Genomic DNA, 22,353 nt, shown 5'->3' with positions numbered 1-22,353 from the left:
AAAATTATGTCTAGACATAATAAAAATGAATTAAAATTATGTGTACACATAATTTTAATTCATTTTTATTATGTCTAGACATATAATTTTAATTCGTCAATTTTTATTATGTCTAGACATAATTTTAATTCATTATTAAGAATCGCAATTTTTCTGAAGACAATTATTTTTTGAAACTTTTATATTGAGTATAATTTTATTTATGCTATTAAAAAGTAAAACGGTGTTGCCATACACAATTTGTATAAATTTATGGAACAGATTAAAATTATAGTCAGACATAATTTTTAATCCACATTATTTTTATGCCAAGACATAATATATAATGTGACTAAATTTTCCCATCCCCCATTTTCTCTTTATCCCTTTTTAACTTATGGCCACACAGACCCATTAGTGTTATGGCATTTAAATGTTGAATTAAACGAATAAAATGCCTTTATTGGGTCATAAATAACTGTTTCCCATCGATCAATTTATAAATTGTTCTTTTACCACATATTTATTCTCCAATCCTCCATTGAAAGAAAAAAAAATTTGTATCCCTTGAATTAAAATCATGTTTGAGATAATAAAATGTGTATAATTAAAATTATGTTAGACATTTAAAATCTGGAGTATTGCAATTATGTCTTGTACGTAAAAAAAATGTCCGCAGTTTTATGGTACACAAATTTAAAGTCATACCTGTATTTGATTAGTCTACACAAATTTTAATTCAGACATTGGGGTAGAAAGACGGAAGAAGACGATATGTGTGGCATGAAGAAGAAAACAACGACGCGGCCTAATGCACACAAATTTAATGAAAAATTTTATGAAATGTCTGAAGATGAAAATGAAGAAGAAGAACACGCGCTGTCAGACGACAGCAGTTATGAAAGTGGGCATGACGATAATTGCCGAAAGATTGGCCGTAAACGGAAGCACGAAGTGTTGCATGATACGCTGCTATTACACGAATGGTGGACGATATGTGAGATGTTTGACGTGCATTACATCGATTGATGACAACGATGATCTATAATTGTTTACAGTGACAGACTTTTGACGTCAATTGACGTCAAAATGACGAGTGCTTGCTACCTAGGTTAGTTTTGCCCCCAGGAAAGGAAAAGTGATGCGACGACAAATTTTTAAATTGAAAAATGCCGGGGCAAACTTAATACTTTGCTGATCGACACAATCTGATGATCAGATTTTGATCTGGAACTTATTTGTTATTGTCTGAAACTAAAAATACATTATTTATCGTGTATTTGGAAAATACAAAAATTCGGAATTAAGTAAAACAATCATTGGAAATAATGAGAACAAAACTTGTTAAACTTTTAATTATTTTCATCTAAACTCATGTCTGAAAAACTGATTTATGCAAGTAAATTCGCAATCGGACGTACACACATATTTGTCATGAGCCATATGATTGCATGAAAAATATCGTTTGTTATTAAGAGCCGATAAAACGGCGTGGTGTCAACTTTGTCTCAAACCTCATTTTTAGCTTTTTTCACTACAAAAACATGGAAATTTTGAAAATATGCAAAAGTATTATTGGATTCATATAGAGCATCAAATTTCCCATCAAAATCACTTACATATAGGTTTGCAAGAGTAAAGCTCGATGAAAGAGTAGAAATATTCGAGAGATCAGAAAAATTACTTTTTACCATCAAAAACGCTTATGTCGCGCTAAAAATTACACCATAACTCAAAATGTCACTAAATTCTGTTGATAATACTGACACATTAAGACGCATTTACCAGTAAAAAAGGCAAGGTTCTACGATAAATTTAAATTGGCAAAAAAAAGCCTAGTGTTAAGTTTGTTCCGGTGTCGAGTTTGCCCCGGTCTCTCCTATTCATAAAATCATTATTACATAAATTGGTTTACTAAACATTTGAGATAATATAATTTAATATTTAAACACTCTTAAATATTTATAATTTTGACTTTTGGCCAGCTTTTTAGAATTTTGGACCACTGTGTGCCGTTCCGAGCAATCCGCGAATACCCGCTTTATTAATTGTTTTCACGAATCGTAGATCTCCGCCCCGCTCGCAGATTATTGAACGCCGTCAACCTCCGTCCCGCAGAGCGACATAGTAACACCAAGCGATTCCATTAGTTAGCGCCGTTTTCACGTAGCAGATCCGCGTATTCACGCAAACCTATAACGCGTATCTTTATATACTATCACCACGTTATTGAATAAATTTATTTTGTTATCAAAATTGTGTCTTTCTTCGAACCTACTCCGAACTCTGAACCGCCGCAAGCTAGATCCGCGCTTCGGAAGTCAGGTTTAATATCATTGATGATCCAAAACTTAAAACAATTAATATGTAAGAGAAAGCAATATGTAAAATAATATGTAAAAAACGTTAACTCCAGTATAAAAGCGCAATTTTAGTTTTTTTTATTCTTACCCTGGTGGAAAAATTTTACTGAATTTGGTAATATTTCTCTGAAAACGTGTTGAAATTTCTCTGACATTTCGCTTAGAGTGTTGCATAATTGCTAAAAATACGCAAAAAGTGATCTTTCAGCAATTACTTTTTTATGAAAAAAAAAAAGAATTTAAACATGTTTGAAGAAAAATGAGATTATGTTTACATTTGTATATCACAATAATATTTAACATTTATTTTGTAGCATTAATATATTAATAATGTTTTTATAAAAAAGTGTTACAAAAAAATTATTGTAAGATATTAAACAAGTAGAAACTTGCACATTGCTTCTTCATAATTTTTAAATATGCAAATTATCAATTTGAACATTACTTTCTCACAATTTTTAAGTATGCAAATTATAAATTTGCACATTGCTTAATCAACATTTTATTTCGCTCATAAAGCTTTCTCTATTGGGAACGGGCATGATGACGTCAGCTGGCCAATATGGCGGCCATAATCCACCACGTTATACGTGAGACATATGTGTGCTCACGCATTTTTGTCGATATAAAGATAAATAAAGCATAAATCAGTGTAAAGTGAAAATGAATCATGTTTCTAACATTGTTAGAAATCTGCAGATATGCAGACTCAACTCTGTCGTCTCAAAATATCGTGGAAGGAGAGAAATTATTACAAGCTGGATATATCGTATCTTGTTGAATGATACCTTTAATTGCAAGATGTTTGCAAACATCTAGCTTAAAAAGCGGAATTCCTCACAAAATTGAAGGAAGCATTTTAACTAATAGAGAAATTGTTAAAATGTGCTGCTCTTGCAAAGCAGGAAACAGCGGATGATGTAAACATGTATTGCAGCACTCATGTTTTGTCAAAGGTATGTATGTTTTTTATGTAAGTTGAATATTATAATTTTTTATAATAATAAGCTTTTGATATACATGTAGTGTAAGTAAAATTTATAGTATATACTCATGACTTTAACAACTAATATTTTTTCTAACCTCAATGAACAGAAAGTTTTAAAATATAATCAGTTTCCCGCGAAAAACGATTGTATTAAAACCGTATTAAAAGTTTATATGAATTTATTAAGAATCTTACTAGAATCGAATATGCAAATCAATTATAATTTAAATATGTCATATTTAAATCAAATTAAAGTACCCCATCTTATTTAATCTATATATGGATTAAACTGGACCTTGCTTTGTTAAAGTATGCAAAATCAGCCGCACAGACCTAAGAAAATGCAGAGTTAATATGGTTTTAATTTGCCAAATGTGGATTAAATAAGGTAATAAATTCAAAATTAATTTGTTAAATATAATTATATAAGTCAAATATAATCATATAAGTCAAATATAATCATATAAGTCAAATTTGTCATATAAGTCAAATTTGTCATATATAAATAATATTTGATCTTATTAGAATTTTATATAATTTTGTTTTAAATTTAAATTTATACCAATTTATAAATTTAAACAAGATTATATAAAATTTTATTTTTTAAGCGTGCTACTTTATTATAAGAGTGGACTTCACGGTATAACGGATACAAAAATTGTGTCGTTCCGAGACAGTGTCGTGTCTTCTTGATACCGTCATCTTATAACACTCTTTGTCAAATTTTAATTACGAGAAACAGATCACATCAAATGCCATCTATCGGATACTTTGAGATGCAATATTCTGATCTGATCATATATAATCTTATATGACTATATTATTTTTTTTAAATTTGAATCAAATATTTTACATGTTAAGTTCAACAAATAAAGAAACAAATTTTACCGCAAATATTATTTAAACATTATTTAAACAAAAATACGTTTTAATAAGAATCAAATTAAAACCAAAGGGCCTAGCGGAGTCTAAGCATGTGAAATCGGCCCTTGATCATACAGAGCTGATATTAATGTCACAAGTTAGTACCAATATGATAAAACTTTCCACCAAATATTATTTTTAAAAATCCACTTTTTTAGAAGTTATGCAGGGAGAAAGTAAAATAAAGAAATGTATTTTTCTCGAAAACCACTTGACCAATCTCGATGAAAAAAATATATGTTATGTAGACTAATAAAACTAATTAACAAAAAAAATGTCCAAAATGTTTGCCAAAAAAAATACCAAAAAATATTTGAATTTTTTAATATTTTTTTTAAGGTGATATTTTTGAGGTACCCCTTTGAAATTTTTACGAAAATTTCTCTTAAAGTGTCCACTATAACATATATTTGTTTCAATTATTTTTAAATGGTGGAACATAGTTAAAAATACGAAAATCGTAAGCGTCGCGTCACTCCGGCGCACAGTGCAGTGCCATTCTGCGTTGCGGGTGTTTGATGTAACTTTACTAGCACATATGTACGTCTGCAATTAGCCTATAATATGTATATTTTTTAATTTTTATAGTTTCCAGAGTTTACCACGTGGATGTTGCAGTACGGTTTTAAACTCCTTATTGGGGTGCTTTTTTAACGTGAGTCCCCTCGCCTTTCACTACGTTTCCGTAAAATCGGGGTGCTTTTTTAACGTGAGTCCCTTCGCCTCTCACTACGTTTCTGTAAAATCGGGGTGCTTTTTTAACGTGAGTCCCCTCTCCTCTCACTACGTTTCCGTAAAATCAGGGTGCTTTTTGAATGTAAGACCCCTCGCTTCTCATTACACCCTACACCTACGATTTATTTAATCTTCTTCACTATCACTGTCTATTACTAGAATGTTATTTGTTTTCTTAAACAGATCGCTCAGTATTTCTGCTGGTTTCAAAGTTTTCGCTAAATATCTTGCATGAGATACATAATATATAATTGTTTTTTTTCCCGGACTTGGACGTGGTGGACGGCCCAAGGAGAGAGGAGCAGTGAACGTGGTGCGAGTGGAGAGAGAAAGGAGAGAGAGAGGACAGAGGAGGTGGAACGGATGGAGAAAGCGGAGAGGAAGATGAGGAAGTGAAGGAGAAGGGAAAATCGAAGCGGGAAGAGAGAAACGGAGGAGGAAAAAGACGGAGCAATATGGAGGTTAGGAAAGAGACTGATAGAGCGAGAGGGGGGAGACGAGCGGGGGCAACACAACAGACGCGAGAGCAACGCGGCGCTCGCGCAGACGCGCCGAGGATGATGAGCACGGAGGAGGAGGATAATAGATGCGGCAGCGCGGGACAGCAATGGGCGAGAGGTGTGTGGAGAAAGCGGAGAGGATAGAGGGCGCAGCAAATGGAAGAAAGTGTGACGGCGGCGCTGGACGGCAGCTGAAAAGGGATGGCACGACTGAGAGGAGAGGTAGGGAAGCAACAAAGTTGGACGCACTGGCAGAGGTGAAGTGTAAAGGAGGAAAGTATGCGGAAGGGGAAAAGAAAAGGTGTAAGGGAGATGCGAAGGAGAAAAACCGTGGAGGAGCGGAAGGAGGACTGTAAGTAGAGGAGGAACAAGAGAGGTGAGGGAGAGGCGGAGACGGACAGAGATAGAGTGAGAAGAGAGGTGCAATAAATCATACATACGGCTTGTTTATACAGGGATAGGAAAAGAGACGATGGCAGGGATGGGGCAAAGGTCGGAGGAGACAGAGTGGGTGGAGGAGATCAGGAAAGAAGTCAGGAAGATAGGCCAGGAAATCAGGGAAGAAATAAGACGGGAAGGAAAAGGCATCAGGAAGAAATTAAAGGAGATTGGAGTGAGGTTGGAGAGGCTAGAGGAGGGGCGCTGGCGGTGCGAGGAAAGCGAGGAGCAGGATGAGGAGGAGGAAAGAGAGACAGATGAGAACAACGGGTGGAGAGGGAGGGAAAAGGAACCAGCAAGGACGAAGAGGAGTAACAGGGGAGTGGCAAGAAAGGAGATGACGGAGGAGGATGGAACGGAAGGCAGCGAGGGAGGTTGGAGCGAGAAGGGGTGGGGAAGAGACAGGTGGAAGGAGGTGGCCAGCGAGGAAGATAGGAGAAAGGAGGAGGAGAACAGGTACGCGGCAAGAGGACATACACAGGGGGAGGAAAAAGGGGGGAGAAGGAAGGATGAGAATAAAAAGGAAACAGAAGGGAGAGCGAGCAGGAAGAAGGAAGACAGAGGCTACAGAGAAGAAAGGACGGCCAAGGAGGGCAAGGGAGGACCGGAGGAGAAGAGTAGGGAGGAGGAGGGAACAGAAGAGAGGAATAGAGCGCGGAGGGCGGTAGAAGACAAGGAGGAGGAAGTGAGGAGAAAAAAGGAAAAGAAAGAAAGAGAGGAAAAAGAGGAAAGGAAGGAGAGGAAGAGGATGCTTGGTCAGGGGGAAGGCTGGAGACTGGAGAAGCAGAGAAGTGAGGATTTGGAGAAGAGGAAAGGTAGGGAGAAAGGAGAAGGAATGAGGGAGGAGATGGAGAGAAGGAGGAAAGAAGAGGAAGGAAGGCGAGGAGACTAAAGGAGAGAGTAAAGAGGCTGGAGGAAGAGAGAGAGCAAAAGGAGAGAAGAAAGAAGAATGTAGTATGGAGAGGGTTGGATGGAAGGGACGCGGAAGAAAGGAGGGGCATGATGGTACGGGTAGCAGAGAAGGTACTGGGGAAAGAGCCAAAGATTAGAAGGGTCTGGGAAAGGAAAGGGGAAGGAGGGAGAGAGGTTTTGATAGTGGAGATGGAAAATGAGAGGGAGAGGGCAGAATTGCTGGGAAGATTTGGAGAGGTTAGGCAGAGGTGGGGGATTGGGATGGACGAGGACCTGTCGATGGAGGAGAGGAGGACAAGGTGGAGGATGTTGGAGAAGGCGAAGGAAGAAAGGGACAAGGGAAGAAGAGCGAGGGTGGAAAACAGGAGACTGTGGGTGGATGGTAGGGAGATAGAATGGAAGGAGGAGGAGGGAAAATGGGAGGAGGTATAAAGGGGAGGGGATAAGGTTGATAGCTAAGAACGGGAGGAGGAGGAGAAGGGGAGGGTACTAGGATAGAAGAAAAGCAAGAAGGAGGCCAAGGGTAAAGATAGCGGAGGACAGAATGGTGAAAGCGAGGATAAGAGAGAGAGAGAGAGGGAAGGGAAATTAGAATAGGAGAGAGAGTGGAGGAGAGGAGGAGAGCAGGAGCGGGAGGAGGTAGGAGGTGGAGGAGAGCACGAGAAAGACGGAGGAGAAACTCCACAGGAGCGGGGAAGAGGGCCAACAGACACAGGGCAGGAGATAGACAGGAAGGAAGAGATGAGACAGGAAGAGGTGGAGGGAGGCGGTCTAAGTCGGGAAGGAAGAGGAGAGGGATAAGGGAAGGGAAAAAGACTTATTGTGAGGTCGCAAAAGGCCAGGAATTGGAATAAAGGGGAACGTTTGTAAGAGGTTTGGGTACGTTCCTCGTTTAAAAACGCCTTGTAAACCCTGAGGGGAAAGACAATAAACACACATACATACATACATACATACATACATAATATATAATTGCAGCAATATGACAGCAGCATCCAATTGTTTGTAGCCCATTAGCGATCTGTTTAAGAAAACAAATAACATTCCAGTAATAGACAGTGATAGTGAAGAAGATTAAATAAATCGTAGGTGTAGGCTGTAATGAAAGACGAGGGATCTTACATTCAAAAAGCACCCCGATTTTACGGAAACGTAGTGAGAGGCAAAGGGACTCACGTTAAAAAAGCACCCTGATTTTACGGAAACGTAGTGAAAGGCGAGGGGACACACGTTAAAAAAGCACCCCGATTTTACGGAAACGTAGTGAAAGGCGAGGGGACTCACGTTAAAAAAGCACCCCAATAAGGAGTTTAAAACCGTACTGCAACATCCACGTGGTAAACTCTGGAAACTATAAAATTTACAAAGTATACATATTATAGGCTAATTGCAGACGTACATATGTGCTAGTAAAGTTACATCGAACACCCGCAACGCGGAATGGCACTGCACTGTGCGCCGGAGTGACGCGACGCTTACGATTTTCGTATTTTTAACTATGTTTCACCATTTAAAAAAAATTGAAAAAAATATATGTTATAGTGGACATTTTAAGAGAAATTTTCGTAAAAATTTCAAAAAGGTACCTCGAAAATGTCACCCTAACAAAAAATATTTAAAAATTCAAATATTTTTTTTTTGTTTTTTTTTGGCAAACATTTTGGACATTTTTTTTGTTAATTAGTTTTATTAGTCTACATAACATATTTTTTTTTCATCAAGATCGGTCAAGTGGTTTTCGAGAAAAATATATTTCTTTATTTTACTTTTTCCCTGCATAACTTCTAAAAAAATGAATTTTTTAAAATAATATTTGGTGGAAAGTTTTATCATATTGGTACTAACTTGTGATATTAATGTCAGCTCTGTATGATCAAGGGTTGATTTCACATGCTTACTCCGCTAGGCCCTTTGGGTTAAAGCCGCAATTGAATCGAGTAAAAGTCGCATACAGAACACATTAACTTTTTATTAAAATCTTATATATAAATATTCTGCATCATGTATGGTTCTGGATCATATATAATCCACATATATCTTATTAAATACAAATTAAAACCATATTTGATTCGAAGTGTTATATGATCCATATAAATGATCTAATTAAATTTTAATTAAAGCCTTATTTTATTGTGGGTCATATTTAATCTACATAACTGATTTTAATAAGTGCAAATTAAAACTGTATTTAAACAAATATAATTTTAATATAAAATCTGGATTTAATTTAAATTTTACCCAAATTAAATATGATTTAATATGATTTTAGTTAGATTCATATTAGATCGTTTTTCGCGGGTTATCGCATATATAACTGTCAATTTGCATGCAATTTAAGAAATTATTCTAAGACAATTAATTAATGTATTAATGAATAATTTAGTTTTTTTTTATTTTAATGTTTTATTTCTTTTTATATTTTAAGAGTCAAACTTTTGAAGTTTGACGAACTGTCATGCCCTGATGTCGAGTGCTCCTGGAAAAAGAAAACCAAAGAAGCATTGCAACAGTATGAATCGATGCCTTTACTGGATCACCCTTGCATACAATACGAATATTTTTTGATAGCACTTGATGAGAGTAAAAGCCGATTATTATTAATCTCCTCCCTTTTTTCTGCAGACACATTAACTACATTTGCTTTTATTTTTTGCATGCAAAGGTGATCCAGTAAAGGCATCAGTTCAAACTGTTGCAATGCTTCTTTGGTTTTCTTTTTCCAGGAGCACTTGACATCAGTGCAAGACAGTTCGTCAAACTTCAAAAGTTCAACTCTTAAAATATAAAAAGAAATGAAACATTAAAATAAAGAAAACTAAATTATGCATTAATACATTAATTAATCGTCTTAGAATAAGTTCTTAAATTGCATGTGAATTGACAGTTATATATGCGATAAACTGATTATATTTTAAAACTTTCTGTTCATTGAGGTTAGAAAAAATATTGGTTGTTAAAGTCATCAGTATATATACTATAAATTTTACTTACACTACATGTATATCAAAAGCTTATTATTATAAAAAATTATAATATTCAACTTACATAAAAAACATACATACCTTTGACAAAACATGAGTGCTGCAATACATGTTTACATCATCCGCTGTTTCCTGCTTTGCAAGAGCAGCACATTTTAACAATTTCTCTATTAGTTAAAATGCTTCCTTCAATTTTGTGAGGAATTCCGCTTTTTAAGCTAGATGTTTGCAAACATCTTGCAATTAAGGGTATCATTCAACAAGATACGATATATCCAGCTTGTAATAATTTCTCTCCTTCCACGATATTTCGAGACGACAGAGTTGAGTCTGCATATCTGCAGATTTCTAACAATGTTAAAAACATGATTCACTTTCATTTTACACTGATTTATGCTTTCTTTATCTTTATATCGACAAAAATGCGTGAGCACACATATGTCTCACGTGTTGACGTATAGTGGATTATGGCCGCCATATTGGCCAGCTGACGTCATCATGCCCGTTCCCAATAGTAGATATTTATTAATTTGGCTTCTTCATAGAGGAAGCTTTATGAACAAAATAAAATTGTGAGGAAGTAATGTTCAAATTTATAATTTGCATACTTAAAAATTATAAGGAAGCAATGTGTAAGTTTCTACTTGCCCACTTAAAAACTATGGGGAAACAATGTGCAGGTTTCTACTTGCACACCTTAAAACTATGAGGAAGCAATGTACAGGTTTCTACTTGCACACTTAAGAACTATCTGAAGAACTTTATATGAACAAAGAGAACTACCAATTCAATTAAATTTGATAAAAATCAAATATTTACCTTTGTAATGCTTTGACATGCCGAGGGATCCAAACATGTGATAATTAATTATGCGCGTAGCAGATGCCAAGCTATTTGTTGACACGAGCGAGGAGGATTTGCCACCACGTAGTCCTCCGTAATGATTATTATTGTTTTCTATGGCAGTATCTTTTTTTACGATACTGCGCACTACTATGCTCTCATCTTCATCGCTGACGATTTGCATTCGTGGTTTTATGCTCTGTAATCAATTGTAATTAAAAATTATATTCAAATTTTTTAATACTGTTGAAAATAGAAGAAACAAATTCTCATGATATCCCGTATTTACACACATATTTAATTATAAGTTTCGCTACTGGTGGAAAAATTTAGTTAATTCCACTATTGGTGGATTGTTGAAAAATTTGCTGAAATTTGACTTGAAAATTTTCTGAGAAGTAGTCTCACGTTTTGGAATACTCCTCAGCAAAATTTTAGAATAATTTTATCATAATTTTGAAACAATTTCAACAAAAATTTAATTAAATTTAGAAACAAAATTGTATGTTTCTTACGAATATTTTCATTATACTTCGCATCTCGTTCTCGATGATTACATGTAGTAGCGCTTTGCGTAGAAAAACTTCACAACGTTTAGAGCTCACAAATTTTAACTTCCTTCCCTTAACCTAGCTCGCGCCATCTGTATTCATCTCATATTGTTTCGTTGTGCGGAGAACTTCACACGTACGGAGAATCAAGTAAAGACTATTGATATAAAAAGATTAATAGTAATCAGATATTCATCATGCCGAGTGATAAGAAGAAGAGACGATCAAGGTCGAGATCGAAGGATCGTAAAAGATCATCAGAGTCAAAGACGGAAAAAAGGTTGCAAAATATCGAAAATCAAATACATAACCTAACAACCGTCTTCTTGAGCTTCATAGAGAACCAAAGGGACGACAAGACGCAAGCTCATTGTCTAGAGAGGTTGAGAATGAAAAAGAAAACGAACCACCGACAGGTTGGTAAACAACAGGAACAAGAATCCACACAAATCTGTTCCTTTGCAGTTTTCCACACGAAAACTGCGAGCAACAAGCCGTAAGTGTTAGTTTCTAATACTTGACCTTTATCGCAGTTTTCCACACGAATACTGCGGGCAACAAGCCTCAAATGTCAGTTTCAATACTTGACTCTTTATTGCAGTCTTTCACACAAATACTGCGGACAACAAACCTCAATTTTTAAGTGTCAGTTTTAATGTTTAACCTTTATTGCAGTTTCCACACGAATACGACTGCAAGCAGTAAGCTAAGGTGTCAGTCGTAAATAAAAACTTTTGACAGCCACTACGTGACTGTCATACGTGTCCATACGAAGTATATCAGGAATAAGACCATACGACATTATATTATATTTTCTCAAAAATACTTCTTTGAAAAATCAAATTAGTATTTCCTCCTTTTTTCAGAACTTCTAGATGTCGGAGAAAAAATGAAAATGACAAAAACGTTGCTAACATAAATGAGGAAGATAAAAAGAAGATTGGCGATATAGGTGGTGCCGACACTGAGATCCTACAACTAGTCGGAAAAGAAGCAGAAACTGCTGCTGAGCTAAAAATTCAGGAAAAGGTTAAAATAATTTGAAGAAAATTGATGTCCGAAGGCCTTCCTGAAAAAGTAAAAATTGTTATAATTACAAAATATCCAAAAAAAGGTAATTTATATGCCGAAGCCTCGAAAGTAAACCTGAAAGTCCAACCTGTACTAACGGAAATTGCTATAAGAAACGTGATCAGCACTTTATTGACACTCAGAATTATGCTAGAACGGCAGTAGATAAAACAATAAGAGTCCTGTCCCGGGAGCTCCGAGGAAGGAGCGGGGCGGGGGGAAGGACTCGATGGCGAGGGGGAGCGGGGGGGGACGACTCGTTGGCGAGGGGGAGCAAGGGGGGGAAGACGACTCGTTGGTGAGGGGGAGCGGGGGGGGGTCGGCGAGCGTGTCGGGACATGTTTATTAAATATTAATAAACATATCGTATTGACAGGGGGTACCGCCGAGGGTGGTCCGCGGGGGAAGGGGGGTGTCGTCACTTTATCGGCGCGAGGGTATTACAAAGGCGCCGTTCGGCTGCTGGACATTTATCAGCGAATATAAACAAAACAGCGAGTTAGACATTTGAATCCGCAATGATCTCACCTTTCTAGAACATGCGAGCCGCCATTCGGTTACGGCGTCTCACTACATAAACGAGCGCCTATGGCAGGCGGCTATAATTTATGACCTGCCACTAGCGTGACACCGCGGTCCTTTTCACTTTTCTTCGTAGGAAGAGCCGCTTATCGGTGTTTCGCGGCGCCATTCGATTATGACGTTGCGTGTTATTTCTTTTTTTTTCCTTCTTTTCTTTGTCTTTCTCTCGAAAAGGACCGTCTTCTCGTTTGCGTTCTCTCTCGCGCAGTCTCTCGCGCGCAGTCTCTCTCTCGCTCCCGTCCCCCGTTTGCGTTCTCTCTCGCGCGCGTTCTCTCTCTCGCTCCCGTCCCCCGTTTGCGTTCTCTCTCGCGCGCGCAGTCTTTCTCTCGCTCCCGTCCCCCGTTCGCGTTTTCGTTCAGAAATTATACAAAAACTACAAATAGAAAAATTGCTTACCACCGTTTAATTTTAACCTAAAACCCCCGGCTCTTGAGTCACCTTCCGCACTGTGTGTGACACAACATTGATTGTCTTTTTATTGTTACACTTTTTGTTACACTTATTGTTACACTTATTGTTAATTTCTTAGCAGTATAGGTTTCTTAATTTTAGATAATATACACTTAAAATATTTCTCCAGACACTTCCATTTCTTCAGGCACATATATTTCCATCTTGATAAAAAGAGAACGTTTCTCTTACGAGGATGAACCAATTTATTTGGAGATCGAGAAAATCTTGATGCGATCGGAGATCGGCGATTCCGATCTCGCGACGGAATAGATATCGCACTACGTCGACTCTTCTCTTATACAATCTGCTACAGTTTCTCATCTGCGGTTCGCTAATTTTCACAATCTTGAATTTAGAATTACGTATCGGTTTGCAAAGTTTTGCGTACTTGCTCATATCGGTGGGCTTTGATATACAGCTCTTAAGATGGCGAATCAATTGTTGTATAAACCGCACGATCAAGCACACCAACCGACTCTCACTTCTAGTCCTGGACTACTGAGCGTACCTTCAAATTCATCCTTCTACATCACACTATTGTCACATCGTTTGTTCATCATATCTAATTTCATCTCAGCATCCATACAATTGCACCTTCCGAAAAATCTGCGATGTGCAGTTTTGCACGTGTGCGATGAAGTCACCCGCGAGACAAATTTTCGAAAACAATATCGCGCCATTGACTTTCAGTTATTTGATCTGTAAAACAGCTATCAAACAGCTCTTGAACAGCTATCAAACAACTAAAACAGATATCTGTATAACAGCGATCTGTATTACTGCGATCTGTATAACTGCTATTGAACCGCTATCAAACTTCTTTTAAACAACTAAAAACAGCTTTTAAACAGCTATCAAACAACTAAAAACAACTAAAAACAGCTAAAAACAGCTAAAACATCTATATTATACTACAAAGTATGTGGGAAAAGAAAATAAAACGTTTATATATACATATATAGTTTATTTCAAAAAATTATAATTTTTCTGGTGTCGCGACCACCAGTTAAATATTTTTAATACATTTTGCAACGGGCAATTCTTAACATGTTTTTCGCGTCTTACAGCATTAGTAACATCTAGATTATGTAAAGATTCGATATCTTCATAATCTGCATCCAAAGTCTCAATTTTTAGATTTTTTCTCGCTTTATTCTCAAGCAGATCCACCAGCCATTCTCGTTTCTGGCATCCCTTGACGTACACAAGAGTCGACGTCTCGTCGCTCTCTCCAAGTACGGCCGATGTAATTAAATGTTTCGCCATGCTGTACAGCATGTTTCCATCTTCCCATCGTAGTCCATGGTGATTCGCAATCAACCAGGAAGCGCATGACTTGTCGAATTTCATGAGGAGACTCCATGGCATGGGACACGTAAAAATGTAATGTGCCAAAACGGTCCCGTTTCTCAGAACCGCCACCTTTTTCACGACAAATTTCATCCCGACGGTAAATCCTTGCAGATCGATAAACGTCGGTACAATCATGTCAAAACGATGGAGCAATCTGTATTTTATCGCGGTACATCAGTATCTCTTATATTGCAATATCTGTTGATATTGCAAATTACATGATTTTGAGCACTACGTTCGACAACGGACAGTATTCGATTACGCGATCATGCAAGATGAGACAATAGGCGATAGTATTTGCCGGTACATTCTCGTTGCAGTCAAATTCTATTCGCACATCCACAGTGGCGCTCTTGACAGATTCGTTTTGTCGCGAGCAATCTATGACTACAAAAGGTCTTTTTGTCAGGAATGTAACCACGGTGCAAAGCGTATCGAAGCAGTCTTATCAGTAATAAGCTTTACGAAAACGTGCACACATATCGAAAAGGACGGCGTATTTGATTTTTTTGCCAAAAATCCAGATTTATGTCATCGTACAGATAAAATTCAGAATTTATATAAAGTTTTACGTTAAACGTTTTACATTAAGTTAAACGTTTAATGATCTCGCGACGAGTGCGGCACGCTCATTCTTATCGAGAGTTACCGCTCTGTAATTCTAAACCGCTGACGGTGGACAAGGGAACGGTAGACAGAAGGAAAGATAATTTTAGATACAGTGATATGCATTTAGTATACATTTATTTGTCATGTAATGCATCGTGTATAATATTATTTGCAGCATACGCCAACAGTTCACACAATCAATAATTGAATTCTTATCATAAAATTCACGCAAGATTCTAACTGCATTACATTTATCGGTAATACAATTTTAACGTAAAATTGTTATAAATTGTTTAAATTTTTCACTTACGCCATGAACATTTTGGCATATTTGAAAATACACATTTTTAACGCAATGTTCTAGTTCGAACAGGAAGAGTACGGTTGACGGTTTCATGTACAAGCTGGTGCCGCACGACGTCAATTTTACAATATCTGCGTCGCGTATTTTTTAACTAGTGCTTGCAATCCCGCGCCGTTTTCAGTCCCGCGGGATTAATGCAAGATTGTTTTCAATCCCGCGGGATCCCGCGGGATCCCGCGAGATTTGGCAATATCTTAAAAAAATAATATTTTTTACATAAATAATTAACTTTATTCAGATAAATATAATTATTTTTAACATGTAAACATTATTGAGATCGGCATAAAACGTATCGGCATAAACAAACAAAATATTTAATCTGTAGATAATTAACTGAAAACAATATTAATTTTTCATGCAAAACTAAACATAGTTAAAATAAAACAATTGTACTTTGTACTATAATAAAACAAAATATATTATTTATCCGACAGTTCCGATTTCCGATACATTAAATTAACTTGTAATTTTTTTATAATGTAGAATTTTGGAAATATGATCTTAAAAAGCAAAGACTATTAATGGTTTCATCCCCCAAGCTGGTTCTCAGATCACTACATAAATATCCTGCAGCCGAAAATGCTCGCTCTGCTTCTACGCTTGTCGGTGGAATTGTTAATAGATATTCATATGCAATACGAAGATATTTGCCTTTAGTACCTTCATTTTCGAGAGCGCTCATTTCTTTCTTTAATATGTTTTCTATATTTTTAGAAAGACCCTTCGATTCGGTTACTTCGGAGTATTCATTCTGCAATTTCATCTCTAACTCTTCCTCTAAAGACAGAATAGGAGGGGCAGGTTCCACAGGTTCATCTTGGTCTTCGTCGGAATGATTAAAATATAAATCAGTATCGGACGTACTTACAATATTTTCTCCGTGTTGATTATTTAAAACTCTTTGTAATAGGTTTTTTATTTCTTTGCGTATCGTTATTTTTTTAGGCATTAGAAATGTACTACCTTCCGGATTTTTTAAATCATTTTCAAATTTATTCGGATTTTGCAAATATAACAATATACCAGTTACGTCAGTACGGCGTTGCCCAATCCTACGACGAAGTGCCACGGCTAAGTTAGTGCTCAGAGGAGTGGACTGCTTATCTAGTTTTTCTAGTATAAAACGCAATGTTGTTTCCGTTGTAATAAGAGTTGCATCTCTTCTGCACAATACCTCGACTCCTAATTTTATGGGTTCCAGAGAGATCTTTAAGTCATTTATAATGGACCATTCTTTTTCTGTGAATCGGATTTCCGATTCTAAATCGATCAAAGCTTTACTTATACATAATCTAACATTATAAAAGCGTTCTAACATGTTTAGCAGGCTATTCCAGCGAGTCTTACAATCTAGAATTAATTCTAATCTTTTACCGTGTTGTTCTTGAACATATTTCTGCAAAATAACATCATTTTTTGTAGGTGATTTTCTAAAAAGCTTTACAACTTTTCGCACTTTTGTAATAAGATCTCTATAATTTGGAGCAACTTCTATGGATGGAGGAATATAATTTACTGTCAAACCACCTTCTTCGTCATCGTCATCGTCATCGTCAGATATCTCAGATTGAACGGTGTTACAGATTTCTTGAATTGCTTCTTGCTCCTCATTTTCACTTGCTGTAAAATTTTTGTACAAAACATCAATAATAGCAAGCTGTATGCCATGAGCATAACAAAGTTGTTGATAACATGGTATAAGCCTCCCAACTTTTATCATCACGCTCGCTCCATCGGTGGTTATAGCAACAATATCATCTTTAATGGTTAGATTAAAATTCTTAAGGCGCTCTTCAACCATGCTCACGCAATGCTCTGCTGAACAAGAATCTTGGATTCTGACCAATCCAAGATTACAATGCTTTTTGTTATAGTGTAGATTTATGTCTAAGTATCTCCGGTTCTTTCGAGATGTCCACTCATCGAATGTTAATGAGAACTTTTGGTTCTGCACTTGAAGTTTTGTGATTTCGTTTATCATATTGGCTTTTACAGAATCTGAGAATGTAATAACTATAGACCTTATTGTGTTTGGAGATGATGGAAGTTTATGGCCACTTTTCATAAACAAACTTCTCAAATCTAAAGATTTGCAAAAGGAATTAAAAGAAAAACCATCTTTGGCAGTCATTCGTGATATTATTACTTCCAGAGAATTTTCTTTTAAAAAGTAATCACTTATTTTGACCTTTTTTTTTTGGTATGGCATTTTTGACATCATTGTTAGATGGGGTAGTCGACGAAGTAGAAGATGTAGAAGCTTGACGAATTGTCTGTGACACATTTTGTTGACTCTCACGTGATAACGCTGCTTTTGACTTCACATCTATATAATGTTTGCTCTTCAAGTGCGTCACTAACCTACATTGCATTTTTTTGAAAATTGAGATAATTATACGGATATACATAATGTAAATAGCGTATACATAAATTGTGAATAAATAATTACCCTTTTCTTGATCGTTGACTTAATTTTAAAACTGCAGTACACAGTAGGCATTTAGCGTTTTCTGAATTTTTCCCTTTTTCAAAATATGTCCAAACTGTTACCGTCTTATCAGTGGCTACTGTCTCATCATTCTCATCAACGCACATTAAACTACGCCCTTCTTTATTAGACATTTTTCTTTCACAAGTAGTACTAATAAAATAAAATTGAACTCGCGTCACTCGCGTGCGTCTGATCTTTGTCATAAGAGACGAAGCAGTAGTGGGATATTTACGTCTAGACAAAACTGACAAAAACAAAAGTTTGACGACGCGAGGACGCGAGACGCGACGCTCGAACAACTGACAGACGACGGACGGAGTGGAGTGGAGAAAATCGTTCGCGAAAAGTTTCGCGAGTCCAGTCGTCGCAGTCCCGCAAATCCCGCGGAATCCCGCAAGTATAATTTTATATTTGCGGGATTAAAAAATAGCGTGGGATCCCGCATTTTTGCGGGATCCCATTTTGCGAGATTGCAAGCACTATTTTTAACGAGTTCCAAATCTCAAAACGCTAGCGATAATGGTGCAGGCGACTGCACGAGTCGCTGAATACCTGCACGTTTTTCGATGAATGTCACCCACATTATTGCATGAGGCAGAATTATCCGATTGCCTCGGTTATCGCCAATAAGTATATCCACAGAGGACATAGGTTCAGCGTTGATTCCAACATCCAAAAATTTATATGCGGTCGATGTCAAGGCAAATCTCTTTCCCAAAATACGAGGCGTGTAGCGGGGTTTATCAAAACTGAAAAAATACAATTATGTTTATAAAATTTTTTTTGCTCAAGTATATACGAAAATTAGCGGTACTTACTCATTGTGCTGTTTTTCGCACGTGACTCAATCACTCGCTTAACAATATCGTGTGCGATGTTGAACATGATTGTGCATGCATGTATATACCCGATATCAAGTATTTGTATAATGCTGTATAAAACCAATGAATATAGTTGAGTATGTTGTTAAATATGGGTTTGGAAGTGGATCTTCGATCTTAACGGGCAAATAATCCATTTTACAAAATGTTATTGTACACCCGAGACACCTTTGCACGGAGCATCTTTTTTGTCACGTTTGATATTACGTTTGTAACGTGGGTTGTATTTTCTATATTGACATTTCTTTTCAAAGTCAATTACGTAAAGCATGCCACAGATCAAAAGTTCGCATTGCGCGTCCCCCATAGTTTGTAAATAGTCTCCAGATTATTGCTTGTCCTCGGATCATATTTCCACCAACTATTTCGACCTTCGTAAAACTATTGGTACTCTTCCTTGGGATGTTCCGACTCCTTCTGAGGCTCCTCCACTTCCACCAGCTGAGGTCTCTCGAGAAAATCCGGTGGGATCTTTTGACGACACATCGGACACCGCTTGCTCTGATTAGCGACACCCTTTACGCACAGATAGCAGTATATATGGCTGCAGGGTAATCGTGCTGGATGGATACGAGGCTGCAGGCATACTGCGCATTCTGGCACAACAGTGGGATCCTCCTTTTCCTCGGAATCCTTATCCTTCTCTTTAATGCCGCCGCCAGATTTCTCCGACACGTCGAGCTTCGCTTGCGCCATGGCAGGACGAGTCGCGCGACCGCCGTTAGGGTCAGAGTCTCATCCGACGAAGCCCGATACAGCTCTCATGCATGAACGACATAGTGCAAGTGCACCACCCGTTGAATAATAAAAAAAATAGTACGCACTCTTTTGTATGTAAATTTAGTGCAACGATTTCCTCACGCGACACAATTCTTTCAATGACTTCTTTACGATCATCTCCTTCATCGCTGAAGTAATCACTGTCGTCCGTTAACGCGCGATCCATATCGGAATTATTATCATCTTGCTATACTTTTTTCCAATCCATGTACCGACGCGTAGACTTTCAAATCACAGACTGTGATTTTGACTCGCTTCATTCCTTCTTATATACTTTTTCTATTGCTTTTTCCTCTCGTTCCCACTAGAGCATCGCGTATTGTTTCTTCTGTTTTAGTGCATGGTGTGCATACACTGCAAATTTTGCAATTTCGCATAAGTCAATAGAGCGATATTGTTTTCAAGAACATGTCGCGACATGTCTCGCGATGATTTCATCGAACACGTGCAAAACTGCAAATCGTACATTTTTTGATAAAAAAGTAAACGATGCATCATTAGTAGAATATAAAATGACGAATCTGGGGGATACGCTCAGTAGTCGAGAATTGAAAGTCGTGAGTACAACAAATTGTGTTAGAAAAAAGATCGTGTAATAACATGTGTTTTGTAGAAACAGCGGTGATAAACGTGCAATCAATAGACAATGCATGTTTCACATGGTCAGTGGTGGCTGCTCTGCATCCAGCCCAAAGAAATGCAGAACGGGAATCGTCGTATCCACATTACACGTCGGTGCTAAATCTTACGGACATTGAGTTTCCAATGACGTTGAATCAAATTAAAAATTTTGAAAACCACAACGACATCTCCATCAACGTGTTTAGCATCGAGAAAAAAACAAGGAACTTGCAATCCTGCCAATACGGGTTACTGATCGAAAGATGGACAGACATGTAAATCTGCTGTATGTGCATGACGATAACGTGGGACATTTTGCATGGATTAAGAACCTATCTCGCCTCGTGAGCTCGCAAATCAACAGGCACCGTGGTCGGAAATACTTTTGCGATCGGTGAGTATACATCTTAATAAATAATAAAAATAATTTTTACGTAAAAGATATATAAAAAATTTCATTATTTACAGATGTTTGCACTATTTCTACACGAGCGAGAAATTGGAAGCCCACACCGTCGACTGTCGGGAAATGAACGACTGCGCGATCAAGTTACCGAGCAATGACGACAAATGGTTGGCCTTTAAGAATCACAGCAGGCGTGCATAAGATCCAAACAACACAAAATGTACACCTTGTCCGAAACGAAAATAGCTCTAAGTCCGTACGACGATAAGCGATACATTATTCCCGGTTCTACCGAGACGCCGCCATGGGGGCATTATAAAATGCCATTGTAAATATATATTGTAATTACATTTAGATATGTATGAAAATAAATGACTCATTTTTGTATGTATATTATGTTTTTATATTGTAATATATTTTTACAATACATTATTCATGTGTATCCATGAATTATGTGAATTATCAAATCCTAACCACTTTACATAAACCTTATCCCCCCTTTTACGCAAAACTTTTTCCACGAGATGCACTTCGGGATTAGCAACGCGATGTAACTCGCATTCGTAGAACCCGCCGGCGACGGGTTTTCCGCAGGAATCTTCCAATAGATACGTCACAGGATTAGTTTTCAGCACTTTGACTATTCTAAACACCACCGTGGTCCAATTTGGTGTGTGTATCCTTTCTTGAAGATTGTCTTGAATTTACTCACGCGTACCGAGTCGCCCACTTTGAATCGCGCGGGAGCAGCGATCTTTACGTGGCTGTACACCGTTGTTAGGAGCTTGTCGGCGATCGCGGGGGGTAATAATCGATGGGTCGCATGCCGATAGTTCGATGCTATCGCGCGTTGTAATCCGATACGAGACCCGGCAGCGAGTCAATCCATTTGTAATTTCCATTGCGCGTAAACATTTTCCACATGTCGTTCTTGAGCGTGCGATTGAATCGTTCGACGACCGATGCCTTCATTACGAAATAGGTCGAATAGTGATTGATATTATGTTTCTTCAAGAGTTACAGCATGTTTGCGTTGTAAAATTCTTTCCTCTTGTCAGTCTGCAGATTTTTCAGGCATCTCCCGCCGTCTCAAATTATTTTCACAATCGCCGTAGTAACCTTGGTTCTGCTCTTGGCCTTGAGCCTCAGCACGTCGATAACGGTGAGTATTTAGTGGTAACCTTTGTTGAATCGCGTGTACGGGCACATCTCGACCACATCCGCCTGCCACAGGTCATCGTATCCGCGCACTATGACGCGTCTTCGCGAATAATTTTTTCTCGCAGGAGCATGTAATTCTTCCACCAGCCTCTGTTTCTCAGTTGATTGCTTCTTACTAGCTGTTCGAGATTCCGTTACCGTTGCGCCGCCCGATCAGATAGCAGCGTCGATCGGATATCGACACCGCATCACCGCGGCAGCTGGCGCAAGCACGGGCCGCTCATCGCCAACGTCTTCCTCGCGATCGAGACAATTGTGCAAATGGCCGCGCGGAGACTAGACGCGTAACGTGTGCTTTGTACGTTTC

General features: G+C 37.7%; 3 protein-coding genes and 1 long non-coding RNA gene across 9 annotated transcripts in view; 2 read left to right on the top strand and 2 right to left on the bottom strand.

Moving 5' to 3' along the window:
• Positions 1-10,860, bottom strand: part of LOC143908517 (uncharacterized) — a 252,120-nt gene extending 241,260 nt beyond the window's left edge. For all 5 annotated transcript variants that reach the window (XM_077426213.1, XM_077426210.1, XM_077426214.1 and 2 more), the window contains exon 1: positions 10,640-10,860. In XM_077426213.1, coding sequence (XP_077282339.1) covers positions 10,640-10,847 — 208 coding nt within the window. In that variant the 5' untranslated portion in view covers positions 10,848-10,860. The remainder of the gene's footprint in view (positions 1-10,639) is intronic.
• Positions 5,752-8,024, top strand: LOC143908541 (uncharacterized). Of its 2 annotated transcripts, none has more exons than XM_077426236.1 (2): positions 5,752-5,865; positions 5,945-8,024. In XM_077426236.1, the coding sequence occupies exon 2, from the start codon at positions 5,962-5,964 to the stop codon at positions 6,817-6,819; it is 858 nt and encodes a 285-aa protein (XP_077282362.1). In that variant the 5' UTR covers positions 5,752-5,865; positions 5,945-5,961; the 3' UTR covers positions 6,820-8,024. The 2 variants fall into 2 exon arrangements, with proteins under 2 accessions (XP_077282362.1, XP_077282360.1); XM_077426234.1 differs by having other exon boundaries at positions 5,753-5,841; positions 5,945-7,808.
• Positions 10,861-18,887: 8,027 nt separating the features above from the next.
• Positions 18,888-20,249, bottom strand: LOC143908542 (E3 ubiquitin-protein ligase rnf146-like). The gene has a single exon (XM_077426237.1). It carries the CDS (start codon positions 19,712-19,714, stop codon positions 19,400-19,402), a length of 315 nt encoding a protein of 104 aa, XP_077282363.1. The 5' UTR covers positions 19,715-20,249; the 3' UTR covers positions 18,888-19,399.
• Positions 20,250-20,423: 174 nt separating this feature from the next.
• Positions 20,424-21,123, top strand: LOC143908544 (uncharacterized). Its single transcript, XR_013260187.1, has 2 exons — positions 20,424-20,813; positions 20,888-21,123. It is a non-coding gene; the product is annotated as an uncharacterized LOC143908544 (long non-coding RNA).
• The last annotated feature ends 1,230 nt before the right edge of the window (positions 21,124-22,353 follow it).

The sequence above is a fragment of the Temnothorax americanus genome, unplaced genomic scaffold (assembly GCF_048541705.1).
Source record: "Temnothorax americanus isolate GAGA-0224 unplaced genomic scaffold, ASM4854170v1 Scaffold98, whole genome shotgun sequence".
Classification (NCBI taxonomy): Eukaryota; Metazoa; Arthropoda; class Insecta; order Hymenoptera; family Formicidae; genus Temnothorax; species Temnothorax americanus.
This window is presented reverse-complemented; position numbering and strand designations above follow the sequence as displayed.